This window comes from Haematobia irritans, chromosome 4, assembly GCF_050003625.1.
Source record: "Haematobia irritans isolate KBUSLIRL chromosome 4, ASM5000362v1, whole genome shotgun sequence".
In the NCBI taxonomy this organism is placed as follows: Eukaryota; Metazoa; Arthropoda; class Insecta; order Diptera; family Muscidae; genus Haematobia; species Haematobia irritans.
In genome coordinates this window covers 66,933,525-66,956,887 of record NC_134400.1, presented here as the reverse complement: position 1 = coordinate 66,956,887, position 23,363 = coordinate 66,933,525, and the positions used below count along the sequence as shown (strand labels likewise).

General features: G+C 34.6%; 1 protein-coding gene across 1 annotated transcript; it reads right to left on the bottom strand.

Moving 5' to 3' along the window:
- Window positions 1–11,683: 11,683 nt before the first annotated feature.
- LOC142234582 (uncharacterized) lies at window positions 11,684–19,475 on the bottom strand. The gene is made up of 5 exons (XM_075305746.1): window positions 19,346–19,475; window positions 15,152–15,355; window positions 13,308–13,643; window positions 12,308–12,470; window positions 11,684–12,245 (listed from the first exon to the last, which is right to left on the bottom strand). Exons 3-5 carry the CDS (start codon window positions 13,467–13,469, stop codon window positions 11,830–11,832), a joined length of 741 nt encoding a protein of 246 aa, XP_075161861.1. The 5' UTR covers window positions 13,470–13,643; window positions 15,152–15,355; window positions 19,346–19,475; the 3' UTR covers window positions 11,684–11,829.
- Between the last annotated feature and the right edge of the window lie 3,888 nt (window positions 19,476–23,363).

The following is a 23,363-nucleotide window of genomic DNA, read 5'->3' as shown; positions in this document are numbered from 1 at the left end:
AAAACAAATTCGTTGCCTCAACCGAATTATTTGCCAACCGAAAGCAGGTGGTTCCATCAACTATCAATGATATCTGTCAGCACAATCATTTGGCAATTGTAACAGCATGGTAGTATGTTGGATCAACTTTGCATTGGTTGTCGCAATCTCATATTAATTGTTTGGTTTGTTGGTGCAACCGCCCTCGATGTTCTTTATTATTAACCTAACCAGATTCCAATAATAAATGAAAGGGCAGATTATATTGAGATTTTATTAATTCATTACAAGATTTACAATCAAAATAAACTACGAAAATAAATACAAAAGGTGCTAATATCAAAGGCTTTTGGTCTACATATATGTGAGATCAATTTACAATGGGATGAAATAATGTTTGTCTATTTTTATAGGGATACTTTTGTACACCAATGGCAGATGGTTATTAGATTGTTATTATGTGGTCCTAAGCCGCTAAATATAAATATAGATCGACTTAGAACCGCCGTCGATACGATACTTACCTTAAGCCAAATTCTAGTTTACACTTGATAATTCGAACATTATTATTCAATTTATTGCGGTAAATTTAATGAACATATATGTAATTAAAAGTATATAACCTAGTGCTATAATTTATAAGATTTAATATCTTGTTGTGCTAGGCTGTAAATAAATAAATAAATAAAAATTAATTAAGCTCTTATACAAAGCAAAGTCCACCAGAGCTCCTGAGGACTGGGACGCTTACAAGAAGAATCTGAGAGGATATAAGCGAGGCTTCCAGACTACGGAAACTACTAGCATCAACTAACTCCGCTCGAGGTTTCATTAAAACATTGAAGGGCAATTGGACAACGTCCAGTGAGGAGACGCTGGAGGTACTATTGGACACACATTTTCCTGGAAATCAGGCGATTGAACCATGTTCTGGCGGTGCCACAGTGGCTCAGCGGTCATTTCCTATCGAGAAACTGTATCGGAATCTAGAATAAAATGGGCGTTAAATAGCTTTGGGCCATTCAAATCCCCCGGACCTGATGGAATTACTCCAGCGGAGTTAAAAGCAGTGACTTAAAGAATTATCCCCTGGTCGACGGTGATATATAAAGAATGTATAAACTTAGCATATATTCCAGAAAAGTGGAGGGAAAGAAAAGTCGTTTTCATACCTAAAGCGGGAAAAGCCTCTCACTCGAGTGCGAAGGATTTCCGACGAATCAGCTTATCCTCATTCCTAATTAAGACTCTGGAGAGGATGATAGACATTTATTGTAGAACTAGCGTTGATTCAAGTTTGCTCTCGAAACGACAGCATGCATATTCGAAGGGCAAGTCTACTGAGACCGCTTTGCATGAACTATTCAGCTTTATTGAAAGTTCACTGTTCACGCCAAACGCAAACCGTAGTAGTATAAACCGCTTTCATTGTAGTGACGCGTGTATGTTCCCGTCGCTAACGCTGTTATTAAATGCGGTTCTTAATATTTTGTGTGCTTTGTAATGTTGTTATACTCACGCACACTAATACTATCAAAGATCATTTTTGTAAACAAAGTGGACAGACAACGCAACGGGTAAATTCCAGTAAGTATTTCTTCTTATTTTTTTATATTGTTTGTCCTCCTGGTTCTTTCTTGTAAGAAAAGAACTTGATGGTTCATGAGTTAGTTACGGTAAAGAAGAAGCGGTGATAGGTGGTAAAAAAAACGAAATGACAGTGAGACAAGTAAAACAATGTTATGTGTTATCATTAAAAAAGAAACCCTTTATTATAGTGATATTGTGACAGTGATGTTTCGATAATAATGTTAAGGGTTAAAGAATTTGTTTAATAAAGGAAATATTGTTTGTTATTATTATGAAGAAATTATTATTATGAAGAAAGAAATTAGATGAGTCTCATCTTCAAAAAATGCAATGAAAAAATATTTTGAAAAAAAAAAGATCTTTCATGAGCCGTGCATGGCTCAAATATTGAAGAAAAGAAATTCGGAAAGTGAATGCACATATGTATATTAAATCCATATCAGAAAAAAAGTAACGCAAACGCATATAAAGTGAATATATAAAAACTTCTTTACAAAAGAATATTCAAAGTGAACTTTGGAGTGACAATATAACAAACAGAAACAAATGCAAACAGTGATGCTACATACAAATTACAAATATAATAAAAGAGGAATCTAACTACAACATAACAACGATCCGGCTGAAATTTGGTACATGATGTTGGTATATGGTCTCTAACAACCATGCAAAAATTGGTCCACATATAGCCCCCATATAAAACGTTCTGCAGATTTGACCTCCGGAGCCTCTTGGAGGAGCAAAATTCGTCCGATCCGGTTCAAATTAGGAACGTGGTGTTAGTATATGGTCGCTAACAACCATACCAAAATTGGTCCAATCACACAAAAATTGGTCCATATCGGTTCATAATCATGGTTGCCACTAGAGCCAAAAATAATCTACCAAAATTTTATTTCTATAGAAAATTTTGTCAAAATGTTATTTCTATAGAAAATTTTGTCAAAATTTTATTTCTAGAGAAAATTTTATTAAAATTTTATTCGGTTCATAATAAAATTTTCATCATTTTCAAAATTTTATTTCTATAGAAAATTTTGTCAAAATTTTATTTCTATAGAAAATTTTGTCAAAATTTTATTTCTATAGAAAATTTTGTCAAAATTTTATTTCTATAGAAAATTTTGTCAAAATTTTATTTCTATAGAAAATTTTGTTCAAATTTTATTCGGTTCATAATCATGGTTGCCACTCGAGCCACAAATAATCTACCAAGATTTTATTTCTATAGAAAATTTTGTCAAAAGTTTATTTCTATAGAAAATTTTGTTAAAATTTTATTTCTGTAGAAATTTTTGTCAAAATTTTCTTTCTATAGAATATTTTGTCAAAATTTGTATTTCTATAGAAAATTTTGTGAAAATGTTATTTCTATAGAAAATTTTGTTAAAATTTTATTTCTGTAGAAAATTTTGTTAAAATTTTATGTCTACTTTGTCAAACTGAATTATATACGTATTGGATCGATCTTTTTTGATTTAATATATACCACGTATGGACTTACAATTTAGAAGATGGTGTTAGGAGGTTTTAAGATACCTTGCCATTGGCAAGCGTTACCGCAACTTAAGTAATTCGATTGTGGATGGCAGTGTTTAGAAGAAGTTTCTACGCAATCCATGATGGAGGGTACATAAGCTTCGGCCTGGCCGAACTTACGGCCGTATATACTTGTTATTAAAATAAATTATAAGAAGCTAGTTGCGCTTGGTGTTTCACAAAATATAAAATGGATCTTGTAACAATAGTGATGACAAAAAACTTGCATGTACATTTCATACTTTTCCATACGCTTCCCCCATCAAAGTTGGCGATTGTTGCAGTGTCACTTACGAGTCTATGGTAGCGATGAGGATGAAATGGAACTTTGAAATGCTGGCAGGGACATACTCCTAGCCCTTTATTTGAAAAAAGAAGAAGAATGTGCATTTATTTATTTTAGAAAATGGTTTTGTTATTGAACAAATACAATACAAATCTAACAAATAAGCGTCACTATATCAAACCAATATTTTATTTATATTTACTCAACACATATTTTATTTCACATATATAATTCACATTCAAATATACATATGTGTGTGTCTGTGTATATGGTTAGGTTAGGTTAGGTTAGGTTAGGTTAAAGTGGCAGCTCGATTAAGATTCAGGCTCACGTAGACTATTCTGTCCATTGTGATACCACATTTATCTAAAAGTACCTATTACATATGGGTACTTCTAGTTTTAACCACTGAACCTTCACTATTATTTTCTTTTGTTGAACCAACCAGATTGTTCCAAAAACATTAACAGACTGCTTAAGTTAACGTTTTCCAGGTCCGCCAGTAATCTAAAGCTATATGCACCTAAAATTCGCTTACGCCTTACACAAAATGCATGACACTCACACAAGAGGTGTTTAATTGATTCCTTTTACTCCGCATCATCACCGCTCATACAGGTCATTATACTTCGCAACAATAGTTTTTGCAAATTCGCCTATCAGCCAGGGACCCGTTATAGCAGATATCAGAAGTGATATCTGAAGTCTTGAGAACACTAGCATATCTAGTGTGCGGTTCAAGTTTAAATGGGCCATATTTGCTTGGTGTCGTTACAACCCTTGTAATTCTCCCATCGAACATTTGCCATCGTGACAGCCTTCTCACGCAGTAAGAGCTTGCAGGCAGCCAAAAACATATCAACAGATTCTAGTTCCCCTGGAATATGTAAGGTAGTTCCTAGCCTTGCTAACTCATCTGTTTGACAGTTCCCCGGTATGTTCCTATGGCCAGGTACCCATATTAGGTGAATATTGTACTGCTCAGCCATCTCGTTCACGCAGTCGATGGCCGTTTTCGAGTTAAGGAACACAGAGTCCAAGGATCTATTGCAGGTTGACTGTCTGAGTATTTATTAATGCCAACATTTTTTGGAAAATTACTTCTCAGCCAATTCGCCACCTCTCTTATTACTAATATTTCAGCCTGAAAAACTACAGTGATTAGGTAATCTTTTCGCTATTCGAAGTTCCAGATCTTTAGAATATACTCCGAAACCCACTTGTCCATCCAATTTGGAGCCATCAGTGTAGAAATTGTTGAAATTAAATAATGAAAATAACTTGTCAAACGTTTTATTTAAAATCTAGTTATCATAGATTTCTTGTTATAATTTGTGTATTGAAATGCAAGGCATACTAAGATTTTTATGTTAAGATTTTCTATCATTTTTGTTCATTTTGAATTTTATGAGTCTCAGTCGTTTTTGAATTCTCGTCAGAATAAATATAATTTGTTTTTGTAACTATTCGTGTTTCGATTCATTTATTATTATTTCTTTGTATGAAGAGCGAACAGCTTGGGACTGTAAAGAATTGTCAGATATCTCGAGAGGCATGGAAGAAGCTGGAGGAAAAATTTCAATCAAAAGGACCTTCACGAAAAGTATTATTATTTCGAAAACTATTGTCGACCAAAATGGCGTCTAACCAAACCATGAATGAACATCAAATAATTTTCAATGATATCGTTGGAAAACTGCAAGAGGTAGAAATTCAGATTCCAGATGAGCTATTGGTCATAATAATGTTAAGCAGTTTGCCCGGATAATTATGAAAGTTTTGTCGTGGCTATGAGATCTCAAGAGATCTCTTGCCCTCTTTAGACGTTTTAAACAATAAGCTGCTGGAGGAATATGAGAGGAAAAATTCAGTCATCGGTGTAGAGGAGGGAGCTCAAGCCTTTTTGTCAAGAATCAATGAAAGAAATTGTCAAAAATATCTAGGTGAGAATAAATATAAAAACTTTAAGTGCTACAAGTGTGGAAAAGTTGGACATATCGCGCGAGACTGTTGGAAAACAAACGAAAATGTAAAATACCCGTGTTGTCTGAAAGAACACGGGTATTTTACAGCCACATGTCACATGAAAAAAAAAATCCGAATCCACAAAGAACGAATTGAATTGGCTGGTGGTTATTATTTGCATTCCGAAGGAATTTGTAATGTAAACTTGTCGACAGATGACAAAGTTATTGAATTAAAAGACGTTCTCTTTGCTCCAAAAATAAAATACAACTTTATTAGTATTGCAAAGTTGTCAGAAGAAAAACTCACTACAATTTTTGAGAACGATAAAGTAAAAATAGTGGATGCTTTGGGTAATATAACTTTAACCGGCCATCGTAAGGGTCGACTTTATGTTTGTGGAAACGAAATGTCTAACAAACTATATAGCATGTGTTCTGAAGATGAGTTCTTAAAGTGGCATCAGCGTTTAGGTCACCTGAATGGGCAAAGTATGTTGGAGCTTTCAAAGAAAAGCATGGTGCATGGATTAAATATAAGTACCATTCCGCAGGGGTAGCCGAAAGAGCAAATCGAACTGTTGTTGAAATGGCTCGATGTATACTGCTTGGTTCTAACTTGCCTGAAAATTTGTGGGGCGAAGTGGTTGATACATCTGTTTATATAAGGAATAGAAGTCCCTCGAAAGCGTTGTGCGAAAAAAAACGATTGAGCTTTGGAGTGGCATAAAACCAACAGTATCACATTATAAAGTATTTGTATGCAAAGCAATTATTCTAGATAAAAAACCTAGAAAATCAAAATTGTCGGCTAAAGGTAAAGAGTGCGTTTTAACAGGATATTCTGCTGAATCTAAAGCATATCGGCTTTTTGATACAAAAACTGGAAAAATACACAAGAGCCGATATGTTAAGTTTCTTGAAAATTCTTTAGGGGCTAAGGACTACGATTTATTTCCACAAATTGAATCTCAAGATGAAATTTATCATGATGAGAATACATCTAACATGAATGAGGAAAGTGCAAATGATATTAGAATAATTGATAATGGAAGGGATTTCAGAGTTCTGCGATCTGGTAAAAGAATACAAATGAATCAATTACAGATTGCGCAACGCAATGTGAACAATTTGCCAAAAAAGATGAAAGAGTAGATCGCTATAAGGCACGACTGGTCGCCAAGGGATGTGCACAAAGATATGGAATAAATTATACAGAAACATTTTCTCCTGTGGCAAGGTATTCCACTGTAAAAACTGTGCTTGCTTTGGCTGCAGAATATAAATTATACGTCCATCAAATGGACGTTACCACCGCCTATTTAAATGGAGAAATAGATGAGGACATATTTATGGCTCAACCTGATGGTTTTGTGGACGTCCATTACCCGGAAAAGGTATGCAAGATTAAAAAATCAATCTATGGCCTAAAACAATCGGGCCGAAAATGGAATGAAAAGCTAGATACAGTTTTAAAACAAATTGGATTTACCCGATGCACTGTAGACCAATGTGCTTACACATTGAACAAAGATGGTGAAATTAACATAATTATTGTCTATGAAGATGACTCATTGTTGGCAAGTTCGAAAGAATCAAGTCTAAATATTATCAAATCTAAGATAATGAACGAATTTGAGACAGTAGATAAAGGTCAAGTTGATTATTTCCTAGGGATGGGGATAGAGAGGAAAGAACCAACTGGAGTTTTGAAGTTATCACAGAAAAATATGATCAACGAGCTTTTAGAGAATCACAATATGTTGGACACCCGCAAATGTAATACTTCTCTAGATCCTGGAGCAAAGTTTAGATCCGGTCAAAATTACACTACGTGCGAGAAAGTAGACACGATCAAATATCAATCACTTATCGGATCGTTAATGTATATTGGCATATGTACGCGCCCTGATATCGTGCATGCAGTTAATATATTGTCTCAGTTTAAAAAAAATCCTCATTTGGAACACTTAAATGCAGCAAAACACGTATTAAGATATCTTGCTAATACACGTCATTATGAACAAACCTGATGGAAAAATATTAAGAGGATTTGCAGACGCCGATTGGGCCAACAGTTCTGATGACAAAAGGTCATATACTGGGTATGTTTTCCTGTTAGCTGGATCAGCAATTTCGTATGAGTGAAAGAAACAACAAACTGTTGCACTAAGTAGTACCGAGGCAGAGTACATGGCAATATCTGCAGCTACGAAAGAAGTAATATACTTGAGAAATTTGTTGAATGAATTAGGATTTCATGATATTGTGAAATCTGCGACAACTATTTATGGAGATAATTGGAGTGCTCAAAAATTAGTTGGGAATCGTATATGTTTTTATATTTAGGCGTTTTTAATTACCCGACAATTAAAATACTGTTCGTTTCAATAACGTTAATCTACAATTTATTTACTATGACTTCACTTTACAATTCGTTCACACTGAAGTTATTCGTTTGACGCTTTAATTAAGACTGACTCGTTAGCAGCATGCGAGCGCTTTTATATGTGACGGTCTGGCAATACGAGAACATTCTGGCAGCACTACAATATTCTGGCAACGCCAGAACATTCTTTGACAACGCTAGAAGAATCTACGACCATTAAGTTATTCATCTGGTGGCTGCCAAACACATATACACTCAGATATATGCTCGCATTACTACAACAACAACAACAATAACAATGACAATAGACAATGAGATGAAATGAGATTGCAAAATAACAAAGCAAAGGGGTTGTTATTCTCTGAGAGAGTAAGAACTAACATTTCGATATGAAAATAAGCAAACAAAAGAACATAAAAGAAATTTAGGAAAGTACTAGAAAATGAATAGATGATTCCAACAAGTGATAACGAAATTTTATCGTTACAATTTGAAATTTTAAATTAACGGAAACTAATTTAAATAAACTTAAATCTATAATTATCAAATTCGTAACACTGCCTCCCGCTTAAGCCTGTTTGTCCCAAACAGGCACAGAACCTATTCCGTAAGGAGCCAATCGTTCCAGATGTACAACTTTCATCTTTGATCTAGGGCTGTCGTCCTTCTGAATCCGGTATACAACATCATTGATCTTCTTGATGACTTTGTATGGGCCTTCCCACTGTACACTTTAGGACACAATCCTTTCTTTCGTTGCGGGTTAAATAGCAGAACCAATTCTTCTTCTTGGTAGCCCTCAGTATTTACAGCACGATCGTATCTCGCCTTCATTCTGTTGCTGACCATTTTTATTTTGTTGCGCACTGATTCGTGAACTTCACCGAAAGTGTTTGGGATGTCGTTTCTGTTTTCTTCCGTGGCGAGCTCATTAGGTTTAGCGCTGAATATCAGATCTCCAGGCAACTTCAACTCAGTTCCGAATAGAACATTGGCCGGTGTTCGAGAGGTGGAATCGTGAATGGCAGATCTATAGGACAGCAAAAACTTTGGTATATGCTCGTCCCAGTCCCCTGGCCGTTGCCCACCACTTTTCGAAGATGTTCCTCCAGAGTGCGATTAAACCTTTCTACCATGCCATCGGATTGTGGATGTAATGGCGCAGTCCTCGTTTTCTTGATACCAAGGGATTCGCACATCTCTTTGAATATGGCCGATTCAAAATTTCTTCCCTGGTCTGAGTGAATCTCGGACGGCACACCGTAGCGACATATCCAGTTTTTGTTGACCACATCCACAATCGTTTTTGCCTCTTGGTTTGGAATTGCATACACCTCCGGCCATTTGCTGAAGTAATCCATGACCACAAGGACATAACGGTTTTCAGAATCACTTATTGTGAAAGGGTCTGCCACGTCCATTGCTATTCTTTCAAACGGGGCTCCTGGTCTATACTCTTGCATAGGACCTCGACTTTTCCTTCCTTCTTCCTTTTCTTTCGCCTTCATGCACTTCTCGCAATTGGCTACCCATTCAGCAATTGATTTCTGGCATCCAACCCAGGAGAATCGTTGCTTCACTTTATCGGCTGTTTTTCCCAGATGACCTCCACTGGGACCATTATGGAACTCCGCCAAAACGTCTCTTATTTTGGAATCCGGTACGATGATCAAATTTCGGCTGCTCTTGCCATCTTCGCTTTCCCATTTACGTTGCAGGAATCCATTGACTAAAACTAAACTATCCCATTGAGCCTAGTATAATTCCATAAGTGGACTTTCGGCTGCGATGTCCTTCTTACTGGACTTCTTGTTATCTTCCTTTGCCGAAATAATTTTGTTCAAAATGGGATCTTTACGCTGTTCTGTTGGCCAGTCCACTCCATATTCGATGTGTAACAGCGGAATATCAATAATCTCCTCCTTATGTTCAGCTTTCGAGCAGTGCTTGCATTCTATACTGCAATACTGAAATCATAGCTTTGGAGCCTCTCGATCCAACGTTCCAGTTGAGCTTCCGGATTCTTGAATTGGAGCAACCATCGTAGAGCTGAGTGATCAGTCCTGAGCAAGAAGTGTTGTCCACACAAATATTTATGATAATGTTTTACACTCTCTATGATGGCTAGCAGCTCTCGTCGCGTTACACAGTAGCTCTTTTCGGGCTTGGTCAACGTTCGGCTGAAATATCCGATGACCTTCTCCTTGCCATCTTTTAAATGTTGGAATGAATCCTCCTGTTCGTCGCTCTACTGGAACTTCTGCCCTTTTCGCGTCAATTTATGGAGACTAGCGGCGATGCTGGCGAAGTTTGGGACGAATCGTCGGTAATATGTACATAACCCAAGGAAACTTTTTAATTCGCGGAGATTTCGGGGTCGTGGCCAATCTCTGACAGCTTGGATTTTGTCTTCATCGGTGGATATGCCCTCTGCAGTCACATGATGACCCAGGTATTTAACTTCCCGCTGGAAAAGGGAGCATTTCTTTGCGTCAAGACGTAGACCAGCGGCTGACAATTGCTGGATAACGTCCTTCAAGTTCTTAAGGTGCTCGTCAAATGTTTTGCCCATCACTATGATGTCATCCAAGTATATCAAGCACGATTTCCAGGGCAACCCCTTCAGTACACGCTCCATCAATCTTTCGAAGGTAGCCGGAGCGTTGCAGAGCCCGAATGACATTACATTGAATTGCCAGAGACTGCCATTAACGCCAAAAGCCGTCTTCTTGTCATCATCCATCCAACTTGTCATCAATGCGTGGAAGCGGATAACTGTCCTTTTTGGTGACATCATTCAGTTGTTATGCTGCCACAAATTCACAAAAATAACATTGTTTAAAGCGTTGATTGTTGGTGACGGGTTGTTTTATTGGAGCTGTGACCCTTTGGAGCATTTCTTCACTGTATTGTTGACGTTGTTGGCGGTGAGTTTTGTCATATTCTATTATTTTATTTGCCAAAAACCCCGGATAAAAGGCAAAAAATAATAAATTCACTTGAAAGAGACGGATAATAGAAACACCAGCTGGATACATTGTTTATATTATTGACAGTATCAGCTGGTCGTTTCTCTCAAAATAGTGGTTGTTCAGTTGCATCATCAATACACCATATTGAACAGAGTTGTACCGAAGAGTAACATTCAAGATTTATGGGTGGGTAATGCCGTGCGTATTGGTGTGTAAACACCGATTACATTTTTAACGACATGAGTCACCCTGTGTCAGATCTTGGTCGTTATGAAAGCGGTGAAACAACTCGTACACACAACGAAAAACTTGTCAAAAATTATACTATAAAAGCATACAATTTACCTAATTTACTAGTATGAAATACGACTTTAGAAGTTTTTTCGGCAAGGGATACAGAGATGAACTGCTAAAATTGTCACAATAATGTTATTGGTAAATCATACCAAAAATTGGTAAACTTTACAAATTTTTAACTCGGTTATTTGAGAAAGCATTTTCAGGCAGAAATTAAAAAAAAAATAATTAAATAACCAAAAATGTACTGTTTCTATTTGCTAAAATATATTGTGAAGTTAGTAAAAGAGAGGCAGTGGAAATAATACATTTCCCATATTTAAATGATCGCATTTTCAATAATAACCCCAAATAAAACTCAAAATGTCTTATTGCTATATTGTTGCAAAATATTTATTACACACGGAAAGCAGAAAACGTTACAATAGCAATTTAAAAAATAATATTAGACAATATCATTGAATTTATAAAATAATCTCAGTACAGATCGGTATAAAATTCGTGTTTCACAGAAAAATTTAAACTAAAAGTTGAACCAAAAACAATAACTTCACTTTTCGTGGCTACATTCAATATAATTTGTAGGGTATGAATGAAAACAATTACAAAACTTTTTTTTAATAAACAAAAGTAATTGCGAAATACGAACTCAGTACCGGTATAAAGATATTAAAGGAAAATTTAAACCAATGTTATGGAGCTAGTTATTTATAGGGTATAATTCAGTTCTGTATAAACATTTATAGTCAAAGAAAATAAAGATTCACATATTTAAAAGATATTTGTAAACAATTTGTCATTTGATATTATTCATTAGGTACAGTTTTTTAAATCGTTGACGAAAGTAACAACATTTGGGACTGACTTTTCAAGAGGGAAATCAAATAAGTATGTTTCTACAAAAAGCCACAAATTTTTACATTCCAATGCAAATGCATGGTTTATAGTCTTGTGTAATTTAAATGAGAAAATTATTGCATCTAAATAAGAATGAAATTTAAGGACGACTTTCCCAAACGCCACAAAGCACCCTTTATATGAAATGTGATCTGTTACTAAAATTGTTATTTCCTCTTCATTGCTTTCATATTGGGAAATATCTTGTATTTGTTTAGTAAAGCTGTGTTGAGAGTTGACTATTGTGGTCTTTTTACGAACTCCATTTTTCCAATACATACTTGGTTTCAATATTCCATGAAGCATTGTGAAAATTTTTGCCGTCTTCTCATCTACAAAAAAATTTAAGGTTACATATATTTTTTACTAAAATGATATTTTACAAAGCACATACCAATTTCAATCGATTCCGCTGCCATTAGACTTCGTAACATATTTAAAAGAATAGGATCCTTAATCCATAATGGAAATATTTTCTCGTGGTTATTCAATAATTTAGTCCAATTTTCGTAGTTGAATGAATAATTTGGAAAAGAAACGTTATAATCTATATCAACCTGAAAAAGAAAGTTTTTTTTTTTATTTTGTTTAGACTGCCAAATATACGGAATACATTTTTATGAAACTTAAAATGGTACAAACAAATATATATCGCCATATTTTCGGCCAAATCTTAAATACCATTATGGATCGCATGCAAGAGGTGTTTAAATTCTAGCCGGTTTTTCTTTTTTCTATATTTTCTGTAGCAAATACCTCAACCATGGAGGGTTCGGCCGAACTATGCACCAATTTAAGATGCGTTTGAATATAGTACGCAAATTTAATTATTTTAAAAAATATGATTTGTGAGAACGATGCAAAGTTCGGCTTAATCGAAGACTATATATCCTCCAACATGGATCTTAGATTAAAAGCACTGCTGCAAAAATCTTGAATAAACCAATGATTTCATTTTCAAATCTGTTTTTATTTATTTTTCTTAAGGTCGGTACTATGTTCGGTTTTTAAGTTGAAAATCACTTTATATTCTAGATCTAGTTAAATCTAGATGGAATCTCAACGACAAAGAGAGTTCGTAAAACTTTAAGGTGTGTACTATGTTCGGCTTTCGAGTTGAAATCACTTTATTTTCGTGATTACTTTTGGAGAAATAATCAAAATTAAAAATGAAAACAAATATATTCCCGCAAAGTCATGCCGAAATCTAGAGGAACAAGAAACTGCGTATCAATTGAGTTAATTTATCAGCTTTATATTGATCTGCCTTAATAAAGTAACCGCAAAAATTTCAACTCGAAAACGAATATAGTACTTACTTTTAAATTAAAGTAGCCTCGAAAATTTCAACGCGAAAAGGAACATAGTACCGGCCTTTATACGTTATTACTTACCAAATCTGCAATCCTTTCGTCTTTGTAAATTGGCCATAAATCAATGGTTGTTTTAATACAACCTTTCAAAGTTTTCTTTCTGTATGTTGAAGTTAATGACCATTTCTGTTTAATAATTGTCCAATCTTTAATATAGTATAACATGTTTCTTTCCACTTCCATTTCTTTCTCATCTTCTATTAATCCAATAATAAGTGACTCATCCTTTGGACTTGACTTATTTTTACAAGATAAATGTATATCAATTTTTTTCAAGTATCGTTTTTGACCTTGGTATCTGTCCCATATTTTACCTTTGGGAGGTTGATTCTTTTTGTGTTGAATAAAATAGGTTTCCTAGACAAAAATAATATTATTCAAACATATTTAAGTGTATTTTAAACGAACATATGTCGTAATAACAAAATAAAAGTAGGAATTTAGTCAAATATGTAGTGAAGCAATGAATTAAATATTCAAAAGAAAGTGCTTTGCCTTTTGTCTTCTCAGAATGCTAATAAAGGGTGATTCTTTTGAGGTTAGGATTTTCATGCATTAGTATTTGACAGATCACGTGGGATTTCAGACATGGTGTCAAAGAGAAAGATGCTCAGTATGCTTTGACATTTCATCATGAATAGACTTACTAACGAGCAACGCTTGCAAATCATTGAATTTTATTACCAAAATCAGTGGCAGAAAATCCGCTTTTTTATCGACAAATTTTGTTCAGCGATGAGGCTCATTTCTGGTTGAATGGCTACGTAAATAAGCAAAATTGCCGCATTTGGAGTGAAGAGCAACCAGAAGCCGTTCAAGAACTGCCCATGCATCCCGAAAAATGCACTGTTTGGTGTGGTTTGTACGCTGGTGGAATCATTGGACCGTATTTTTTCAAAGATGCTGTTGGACGCAACGTTACGGTGAATGGCGATCGCTATCGTTCGATGCTAACAAACTTTTTGTTGCCAAAAATGGAAGAACTGAACTTGGTTGACATGTGGTTTCAACAAGATGGCGCTACATGCCACACAGCTCGCGATTCTATGGCCATTTTGAGGGAAAACTTCGGAGAACAATTCATCTCAAGAAATGGACCGGTAAGTTGGCCACCAAGATCATGCGATTTGACGCCTTTAGACTATTTTTTGTGGGGCTACGTCAAGTCTAAAGTCTACAGAAATAAGCCAGCAACTATTCCAGCTTTGGAAGACAACATTTCCGAAGAAATTCGGGCTATTGCGGCCGAAATGCTCGAAAAAGTTGCCCAAAATTGGACTTTCCGAATGGACCACCTAAGACGCAGCCGCGGTCAACATTTAAATGAAATTATCTTCAAAAAGTAAATGTCATGGACCAATCTAACGTTTCAAATAAAGAACCGATGAGATTTTGCAAATTTTATGCGTTTTTTTTTTTTTAAAGTTATCAAGCTCTTAACAAATCACCCTTTATTAAAATGTTGCCAGCCACATAAAAAATGCTATCGTTTCAGCGGGCAAAAATTTTATCAAAATTTTTTTAATTGAAAATTTTGTCAAAATTTTATTTCTATAGAAAATTTGTCAACATTTTATTTCTATAAAAAATGTTTAGAGAGGAAAATTTTGTCAAAATTTTATTTCTATAGAAATTTTGGCAAAATTGTATTTCTGTAGAAAATTATGCCAAAATTTTATTTCTGTAGAAAATTGTGTCAAAATTTTTTTTCTATAGAAAATTATGTCAAAATTTTATTTCTATAGAAAATTTTGCCGAAATTTTATATCTATAGAAATTTTGTCAAAATTGTATTTCTATAAAAAATGTTTAGAGAGGAATATTCTTCAAAATCTACCAAAACATTGCGTTATAGTGAAACTTACCAGACACTCTGTTGGAAAACATTCGACTATTTGGTGTGCTAATTCTTTACATTTTGCAACACTTAATTTTTCCAGTTTTTCAATAAAAAACTGTACAATCTTTCGCACAATAAATGTCCTATTAGCAGGCGATAGAATCTGTTTGATGTTGTATGTTGCAATTACATGTCGGCCATCTGCTGTCGCATTCAATATATCTCGAACCTAATAAAAAAGAAATTTTTCAACAATCACAATAAATTCAAAGCAGAATTTGATACAGATCTATTTAATTCATGTTAAAAATCAGTAAATTGCTTCTAGTTACCGTATTATAACTTGAAAAGGCGATACATTTCGCATCAGAATTGGAAAAATTTTGATTCTTTTTAATATCATTTGTATCTAGTGAATATTGGGGTTTGACTAAATTGTGTGATTTTGGCTGAGTTTTTCTTTCGCATTGTAATAGATTTGAATTTGAATAAAAGCTATCTTCATCTTCTCCATCACTGTAGAACTCGAGGCACTCAATGTCAATATATTCGGCTTTGTCTGCCATAGCTTAAGAGAAAAAACTGCAAAAAATTGTTTAATAGTAATGATGTATAGCAGAAAGTAAGAGGTTGTTTACTTTTAGATAAAATATTTTTTAAATGAAATATTTTTTTGGTCGCACCAACTTTTTTCCATTTTTTAAAGTGTGTGGCCATGTTGGAGGTCCATCAAAATGATCTATTTCGAGTAGATCATGAATACAGTTTTCCGAATTTTGAATTTCATAAGAAAGATAGTGGGAACTCCATGTATAGACTTCTTTCTGAACTTTCAGATAAATATTCCGGGTTTCTAACACAACTACTTCTAGAAGTAAATATAAGTCTGTTGTTTCGTTTTCATCTGATTTTGTTAAGTATTGGCCTGATTTGTATTGGTATCCACAATAACAAATTTCATTAAATATCTTTAGATTAATTTTATTTGCATCGAAGTGAAGGCAATAGAAATCTTTGTCAGTATTCTTTCTTTCATGTAATTCATTGTATTTGAAGTCTTCGTTTTTGCTTTTGACCATTTGATTAGCAAATTTAAGGCTACTTTTTTAGCTATAGAGAATAAAATATTTTTTCTGCTCTTCGTGCATTTTGCATAGTCTTTCAACTCCTTATGCTTTGCTTCGTATCTGAAGCACCAGTACTCTTTCAATGGACCGGAATATTTCATTACCCTAGGGTAATGAGTTAGTATATGATACTTTGGTCTCAGATGGTCATTAAAAATTCGAATATACTCTTTGTTGTGGATCTCAATTAATTGCTTCAATTCTTCTAAATGATAGGGTTTAAAAGAAGAACGATGGCAAATATCCAAAATTTGCAAAAATATAAGAAAGAAAAGCCAAACTTCATCGCCGGGTGCAACTTTTTCGCCAATTATGAAAGGCAGGCAATGTAAAAAGTTCCACATTTCTCTAGCAGATGTGTCAAGTCTTCGACGTTCTAAATGTTTCTTTGTGATATCTTTGAAAGTGTAACAATTATCATACGAAAACTGTTTTTTATTTCATTCAATTCTTTTAGACTCAAAACTTTCTCTCTGATAAAGTAATTCAATATATGACACACATTATAATGTGCTATTCCTTCGTATATGTCATGCATCAAATCGACCGCAACGTTTTCGGTTACGTGAAATCCTGGTATTTTATTAAAAACTGATTCATTCTGGAGTCCTTTCATAACATCAATGTTGTAATTTTCTGGATTTCTTATACTTGTAGGATTCTCTAATGCTAATTTTTTGTGTTATCTTTACTTTCTGTGCAGAAACGACAAAACTTTGTTGCCGAAAATGATTTTGAAAAATTTAGTATTGAATTTATGCCTAAATTATCACCAGTTATTGCAGCTAGACTAAATCGAACATTTACGTTTTTTCCATACAAAGTGAAATTAATACCAAAATCTTGAAGACCAACAATTTCGTCTATAAGTCCCTTTAGTAGTTGTTCCTGGTTATACTTTTTTATATGTTTTGATTTATATAATGCGGCTATAAATATGTTGTCTAATTTGGAGGATTTGTTTACTTTTGGAAATGAGTAATAAAAGCCAGTAACATTTTGAGTGCCCGAATGTGAACCCAATGCATTATTGGTTTCGAAGTCATCTGTGTATAAAAAAAATGGTATTACAATCTTATCAGAAAAATGCTTCGATTTCCAAGATTCGCCATCCATATAGCTACTAATGTCACTTTTCGTCGATATTCGATTTCCGTAGCATTTTAAAAATTTTTCTAAATAGTTTTCTTTTTCAAAGAATGTTTTTATTTGGAAACGAATTGGCATAAGTGTATAAGACTCATAATATGTTAATCGTTGTCGTTTCTTGCCAACTTTTCGTGAACTGACTTGACTTATAGTTATCACTTTTGGAGATTTATAAAGCTGTTGTTCTTTTAAGTGCTTAATTAGTTTGTAATGTGTGTTAATAGAGCTAAATGATGACGGAATGAAGCGTATTAATTCATTTAAAGAATAACTTTCAATTTGGGGTGCAATACTCATCAAAAATTTTACCAGCGGATTTAAAATATGGCTTTCGATTTTTTCAATCACAAATTGCACATCTTTAAAGGTAAAATTATTTTTATCTTGTAGAGAAATTACAAAACGTAGAATATTTTCTTGGTATTCCTTTTGGAAATCAATACTACTAGATGTAGAAACTTCAATTTTACTCGAGTTTTCTTGGTTCCTGATTGATTCATTTGAAGAAAGATGAAAATTGTCCTCTGTTTCTGGCTGAATAAAATCCTTGTTATGGTTTGTAACTTCATGTTGCATTTTCAGATGTCTCTTGAAAACAGAGGAGCTGGTAAATCCCAATTTGCAATTAGCAAAAGGACATCGAAATGTGCTTGATAAACCATGAAAGTGTTTGAAATGACGAACGAAATTGTCCACATTTTTAAATTCAATATTGCACATCTCACAATTCATTTTCACTGTAAACGAATATAAAGGGTGATTTGTTAAGAGCTTGATAACTTTTTTTTTAAAAAAAAACGCATAAAATTTGCAAAATCTCATCGGTTCTTTATTTGAAACGTTAGATTGGTCCATGACATTTACTTTTTGAAGATAATTTCATTTAAATGTTGACCGCGGCTGCGTCTTAGGTGGTCCATTCGGAAAGTCCAATTTTGGGCAACTTTTTCGAGCATTTCGGCCGGAATAGCCCGAATTTCTTCGGAAATGTTGTCTTCCAAAGCTGGAATAGTTGCTGGCTTATTTCTGTAGACTTTAGACTTGACGTAGCCCCACAAAAAATAGTCTAAAGGCGTCAAATCGCATGATTGTTAGCATCGAACGATAGCGATCGCCATTCACCGTAACGTTGCGTCCAACAGCATCTTTGAAAAAATACGGTCCAATGATTCCACCAGCGTACAAACCACACCAAACAGTGCATTTTTCGGGATGCATGGGCAGTTCTTGAACGGCTTCTGGTTGCTCTTCACTCCAAATGCGGCAATTTTGCTTATTTACGTAGCCATTCAACCAGAAATGAGCCTCATCGCTGAACAAAATTTGTCGATAAAAAAGCGGATTTTCTGCCAACTTTTCTAGGGCCCATTCACTGAAAATTCGACGTTGTGGCAGATCGTTCGGCTTCAGTTCTTGCACGAGCTGTATTTTATACGGTTTTACACCAAGATCTTTGCGTAAAATCTTCCATGTGGTCGAATAACACAAACCCAATTGCTGCGAACGGCGACGAATCGACATTTCACGGTCTTCAGCAACACTCTCAGAAACAGACGCAATATTCTCTTCTGTACGCACTGTACGCATTCGTGTGGTTGGTTTAATGTCCAATAAAGTAAACTGAGTGCGAAACTTGGTCACAATCGCATTAATTGTTTGCTCACTTGGTCGATTATGTAGACCATAAATCGGACGTAAAGCGCGAAACACATTTCGAACCGAACACTGATTTTGGTAATAAAATTCAATGATTTCAAGCGTTGCTCGTTAGTAAGTCTATTCATGATGAAATGTCAAAGCATACTGAGCATCTTTCTCTTTGACACCATGTCTGAAATCCCACGTGATCTGTCAAATACTAATGCATGAAAATCCTAACCTCAAAAGAATCACCCTTTAGTACCGGCCTTATGGTATGTTTTGTAATGGAAAATGGAACTTACCTTTTTCGATTGAGAAATATATTATTCCAAAATTAAATTGGATCCCTTTTGTTCCTTCTGCTTTTTGCGCCAGCTGACTAAAAATATGAGTTGCCGTACATAATTTAACAGGTTCCATTTGACGTTATGCACTTCGAAAAGTTGCCATATTAAAAATATGGAAATTTATCATGTTCTTGTAATAGTTGCCATATTTTATTGTAGAGACACACGATTTAAAATGGAAATTTAACTAATTTTAGAAATATGCAACTGTCATTAGAATAATATTATAAGGGACTTAATAACTTAGCATGAACAAAGTTTACTTTGTAAAATATTCGAATTGCCGGTTCATAAATCAACAAAAGCTTGTATAAATCGGTGTATCTTCATATAAAAAAAAATTACAAAGTCAACTTAGGTATTTCGTTTTTTGTGTGTAGAAACAGCATTGGCTCCTTTCGCCTAAATAAGCTCCAAGAATTAGAAAAGGCAAATGTCGAACTAACGCTACGAAATGAGAAATATGAAAGATTATGTATTCAATTACAACACGATGTTGCCTGTTTAAAACAACAACAACATAAACGAACTGAATCGTACGAGACAGATGAAGACGAACTTCAGCATGAAGTAGGTCACTTTGAAAATGAAAACCAACAACTATCAAGAAATACGGATAGAGAGATGGAATCCACCTCAAATGAATGGCAAACTGTTAGAAGGAAGATCAAACGAAAGTCCTGAAAAAGCAACTAATAATAAAAAAACTGCCACTGAAAACACATATTGGTTATGTAAAGATCCGCAAACTACAAACCAATTTGCAGTTCTAGATAATGAAGACAGGGAAAATGAAACTCAAAATGAAAACTTCGTCAGAAACTCAACCATTCCGAAACCACCACCTATTTTCGTTGAAAATGTCTCAAATATTCAACCTTTAATAACACTTTTATCCCAAACTGTACTTGACCAATTTGAAATCAAAGCTCTACGTAATGAGCAGGTCAAGATACTGCCAAAGACCCCTGATACCTATAAAAAGATAATCCAAGAGTTAGACCTTAAAAATACTGAATTCTACACTTACAAACCGAAGAGTGAGAGAGGATTCAAAGTAATCCTGAGAAACATGCATTCCTCAGTTGATATACAACAACTCAAGGATGAACTTTTTGCACTTGGACATGAAGTATTGAATATCTGGAACATAAAAAGCCGTTATACAAAGAAACCACTACCACTATTTGAATTGGTGTTAAACACCAAACCTAATAATAAAGAAATTTATAATGTAACGAAACTGGTATCAAGTATAATCAAATTTGAACCCCCGATTCCAAGAAAAACTGTTCCTCAATGTTCAAACTGTCAACAGTATGGGCATACTAAATCATATTGCGGGAAAAAACCTGTCTGTATTAAATGTGCTGGAAATCATGAATCCAAGTCATGTACTCGCAGAAATTGGGCAAATGACGTTAAGTGCGCTCTCTGTAACGGTAATCACCCTGCAAATTATAAGGGATGCTTAGTATATAAGCAAATATATACCAAGCACTATCCCTCTCCTAGAACACCGAGAGAAACTCAATCCCAAGCTTCCTTTGGCCAAGCTTAAAGAAACGATGATATGACATACGCAACTGTTACTGCAAGCGATCGTTTTCTACTAAACAATCAACAATGCACTGATCCCCAACCAAACAATACACAAACCACTGAATCAAATAAACTGTCGTAAATTCAAGATATGCTGAAAAATTTAACCTTGCTTATGCAACAAATGTCAACTCTGCTTACGAATATAAGAACAAAACTTACCTTGCAACCCTGAGCAATAATATTAACAATGGATTATCTGAAAATAGTATTCTGGAATGAAAATGGCCTTGCCCAGCATACATTGGAAATAAAAAACTTTTTGCTATATAACCAAGTGGATATTTTACTTATATCTGAAACACATTTTACTGATAAGCACCATTTTTCCATTCCAAAATACAATTTTTACCATACTATGCACCCAAGTGGGGGGGCGCGTGGTGGATCTGGAATCCTTATCAAAGAATCAATTAAGCATTATCCTGAACGCAATTATTGCTCAGACGAAATTCAAGCAACTAATATTAGAGTCGAAAGTCTACAGGGTCCCATTACTATATCTTCGGTATATAGTCCACCAAGATACACTATTAAAAAAGATCAGTACATGAACTTCTTAGAAACTCTTGGAAATAAGTTTCTAGCATGTGGTGACTATAATGCGAAGCATACCCTTTGGGGGTCACGTCTCACGACACCCAAATGCAGACAATAGTATTTGGCAATCAAAGAGCTTAGATTAAAGACAATTTCTCCATATTCACCGACCTATTGGCCTACTGATTTAAATAAATTTCCTGATTTGATAGACTTCTGCATTTCAAAGGGTATCCCGACTGATTCTGTAAAATGTGAATGAAGCGAAGACTTGTCTTCAGATCATTCCCCAGTTTTCTTAACCTTGCATACACAACGAATCGAAAAAGATCAAAATGTAAACTTCATACTAAGAAAACTAACTGGCATTACTTTAAATATCAAGTCAGCAAAAACTTAAATAAGAAACTCCCTCTAAAAACTGAGTATGAAATAACTGAAGCTGTAGAACATTTTGTCCAAGTAATTTAAAATGCTGCATGGAATTCAACACCAAAAACAAGTTTTAAAGACTTCCCGACCGTATCCAATACAGTGAAGAGAAAAATAATAGAGAAAAGAAAGGCCAAAAAGCAGTGGCAACTATCAAAATCTCCCGAAGACAAACGTCGACTAAACAAGGCAACGTCTGAACTCAAAAAAAAAAATAAAAAATAAAAATACAGACAATACAAGACGAACAAATTGAGAAGGAAATTCTCAATCTTGGCCCAACTAAGTCAAGTGACTATTCTTTGTGGAAAATTACTAAAAAACTAAATCTGAACGATAAAACCATTTATCCAATTCGGAAGAGTGACAGTACATGGACAAAAACCAATACTGAAAAAGTAGAAACATTCGCTGACCATTTGTGCAATGTATTCACTCCCAACAGTTGCGAAGAAACTCCAGAATATATTCAAACTTTTTTAGATCAAATTCATCAACTCGATTTGCCAATTAAAAAATTCACTAAAAGCGAAATTACACAAGCTATAAAATCTCTAAAACTTGGTAAAGCTCCGGGTTATGATTTAATAACCCCAAAGGTTCTGAAGGAGCTTCCAAAAGAAGGTATTGATTGTATCACATTTATATTTAACGCCTGTCTAGTCTACAACTTTATTCCTCCGCAATGGAAAGTTGCACAAATTTCTATGATTCAAAAACCTGGTAAGCCATTTGACCAAGTGAATTCTTATCGACCAATCAGTTTACTGCCTGTATTATCTAAACTTCTGGAGTCTTTTTTCCTTAAAAGATTAATGCCAATAATTGAAGAAAATAAAATTATACCAAATCACCAGTTTGGATTAAGGAAGAATCACGGAACAATCGAACAAGTACATCGCTTGGTGGAAACAATAAATCTAGCTTTTGAATCGAGACAATACTGTACATCTGCGTTTCTAGATATTTCACAGGCATTTGATAAAGTATGGCATGATGGCCTACTATACAAAGTCAAATCGCTTGTTCCAATAAACTATTATTTGTTTATCAAATCATATATTCAAAACCGATTATTCTATGTACAAGAGAATGATGAGATGAGTACACTGAGATCTATTAGGGCGGGCGTTCCCCAGGGGAGCGTTATGGGTCCTATTTTATATATACTATTTGCATCAGATCTGCCTGAATCAGAATCTACTGTCATTGGAACTTTTGCGGATGATACCGCAGTACTGGTAGTAGACATCAATGCGGAAAATGCGAGTAATTTACTACAGAATTATTTAAATACTTTAAGTATATGGCTAAAAAACTGGCGCATAAAAGCGAATGAGTCGAGATCTACCCATGTCACATTTACATTAAATCATTAAACTTGTCCACCTGTGAAAAT

Bases quoted from the DNA above. Each gene is read 5' to 3' on its own strand.
- LOC142234582 (XM_075305746.1), bottom strand. From the start codon at position 13,469: ATGGAAGTGGAAAGAAACATGTTATACTATATTAAAGATTGGACAATT. The intron at 12,471-13,307 runs GTAAGTAATAAC...TTTCTTTTTCAG, and splicing joins ACGAAAGGATTGCAGATTTG to GTTGATATAGATTATAACGT. The intron at 12,246-12,307 runs GTATGTGCTTTG...ATTTTTTTGTAG, and splicing joins AGCGGAATCGATTGAAATTG to ATGAGAAGACGGCAAAAATT.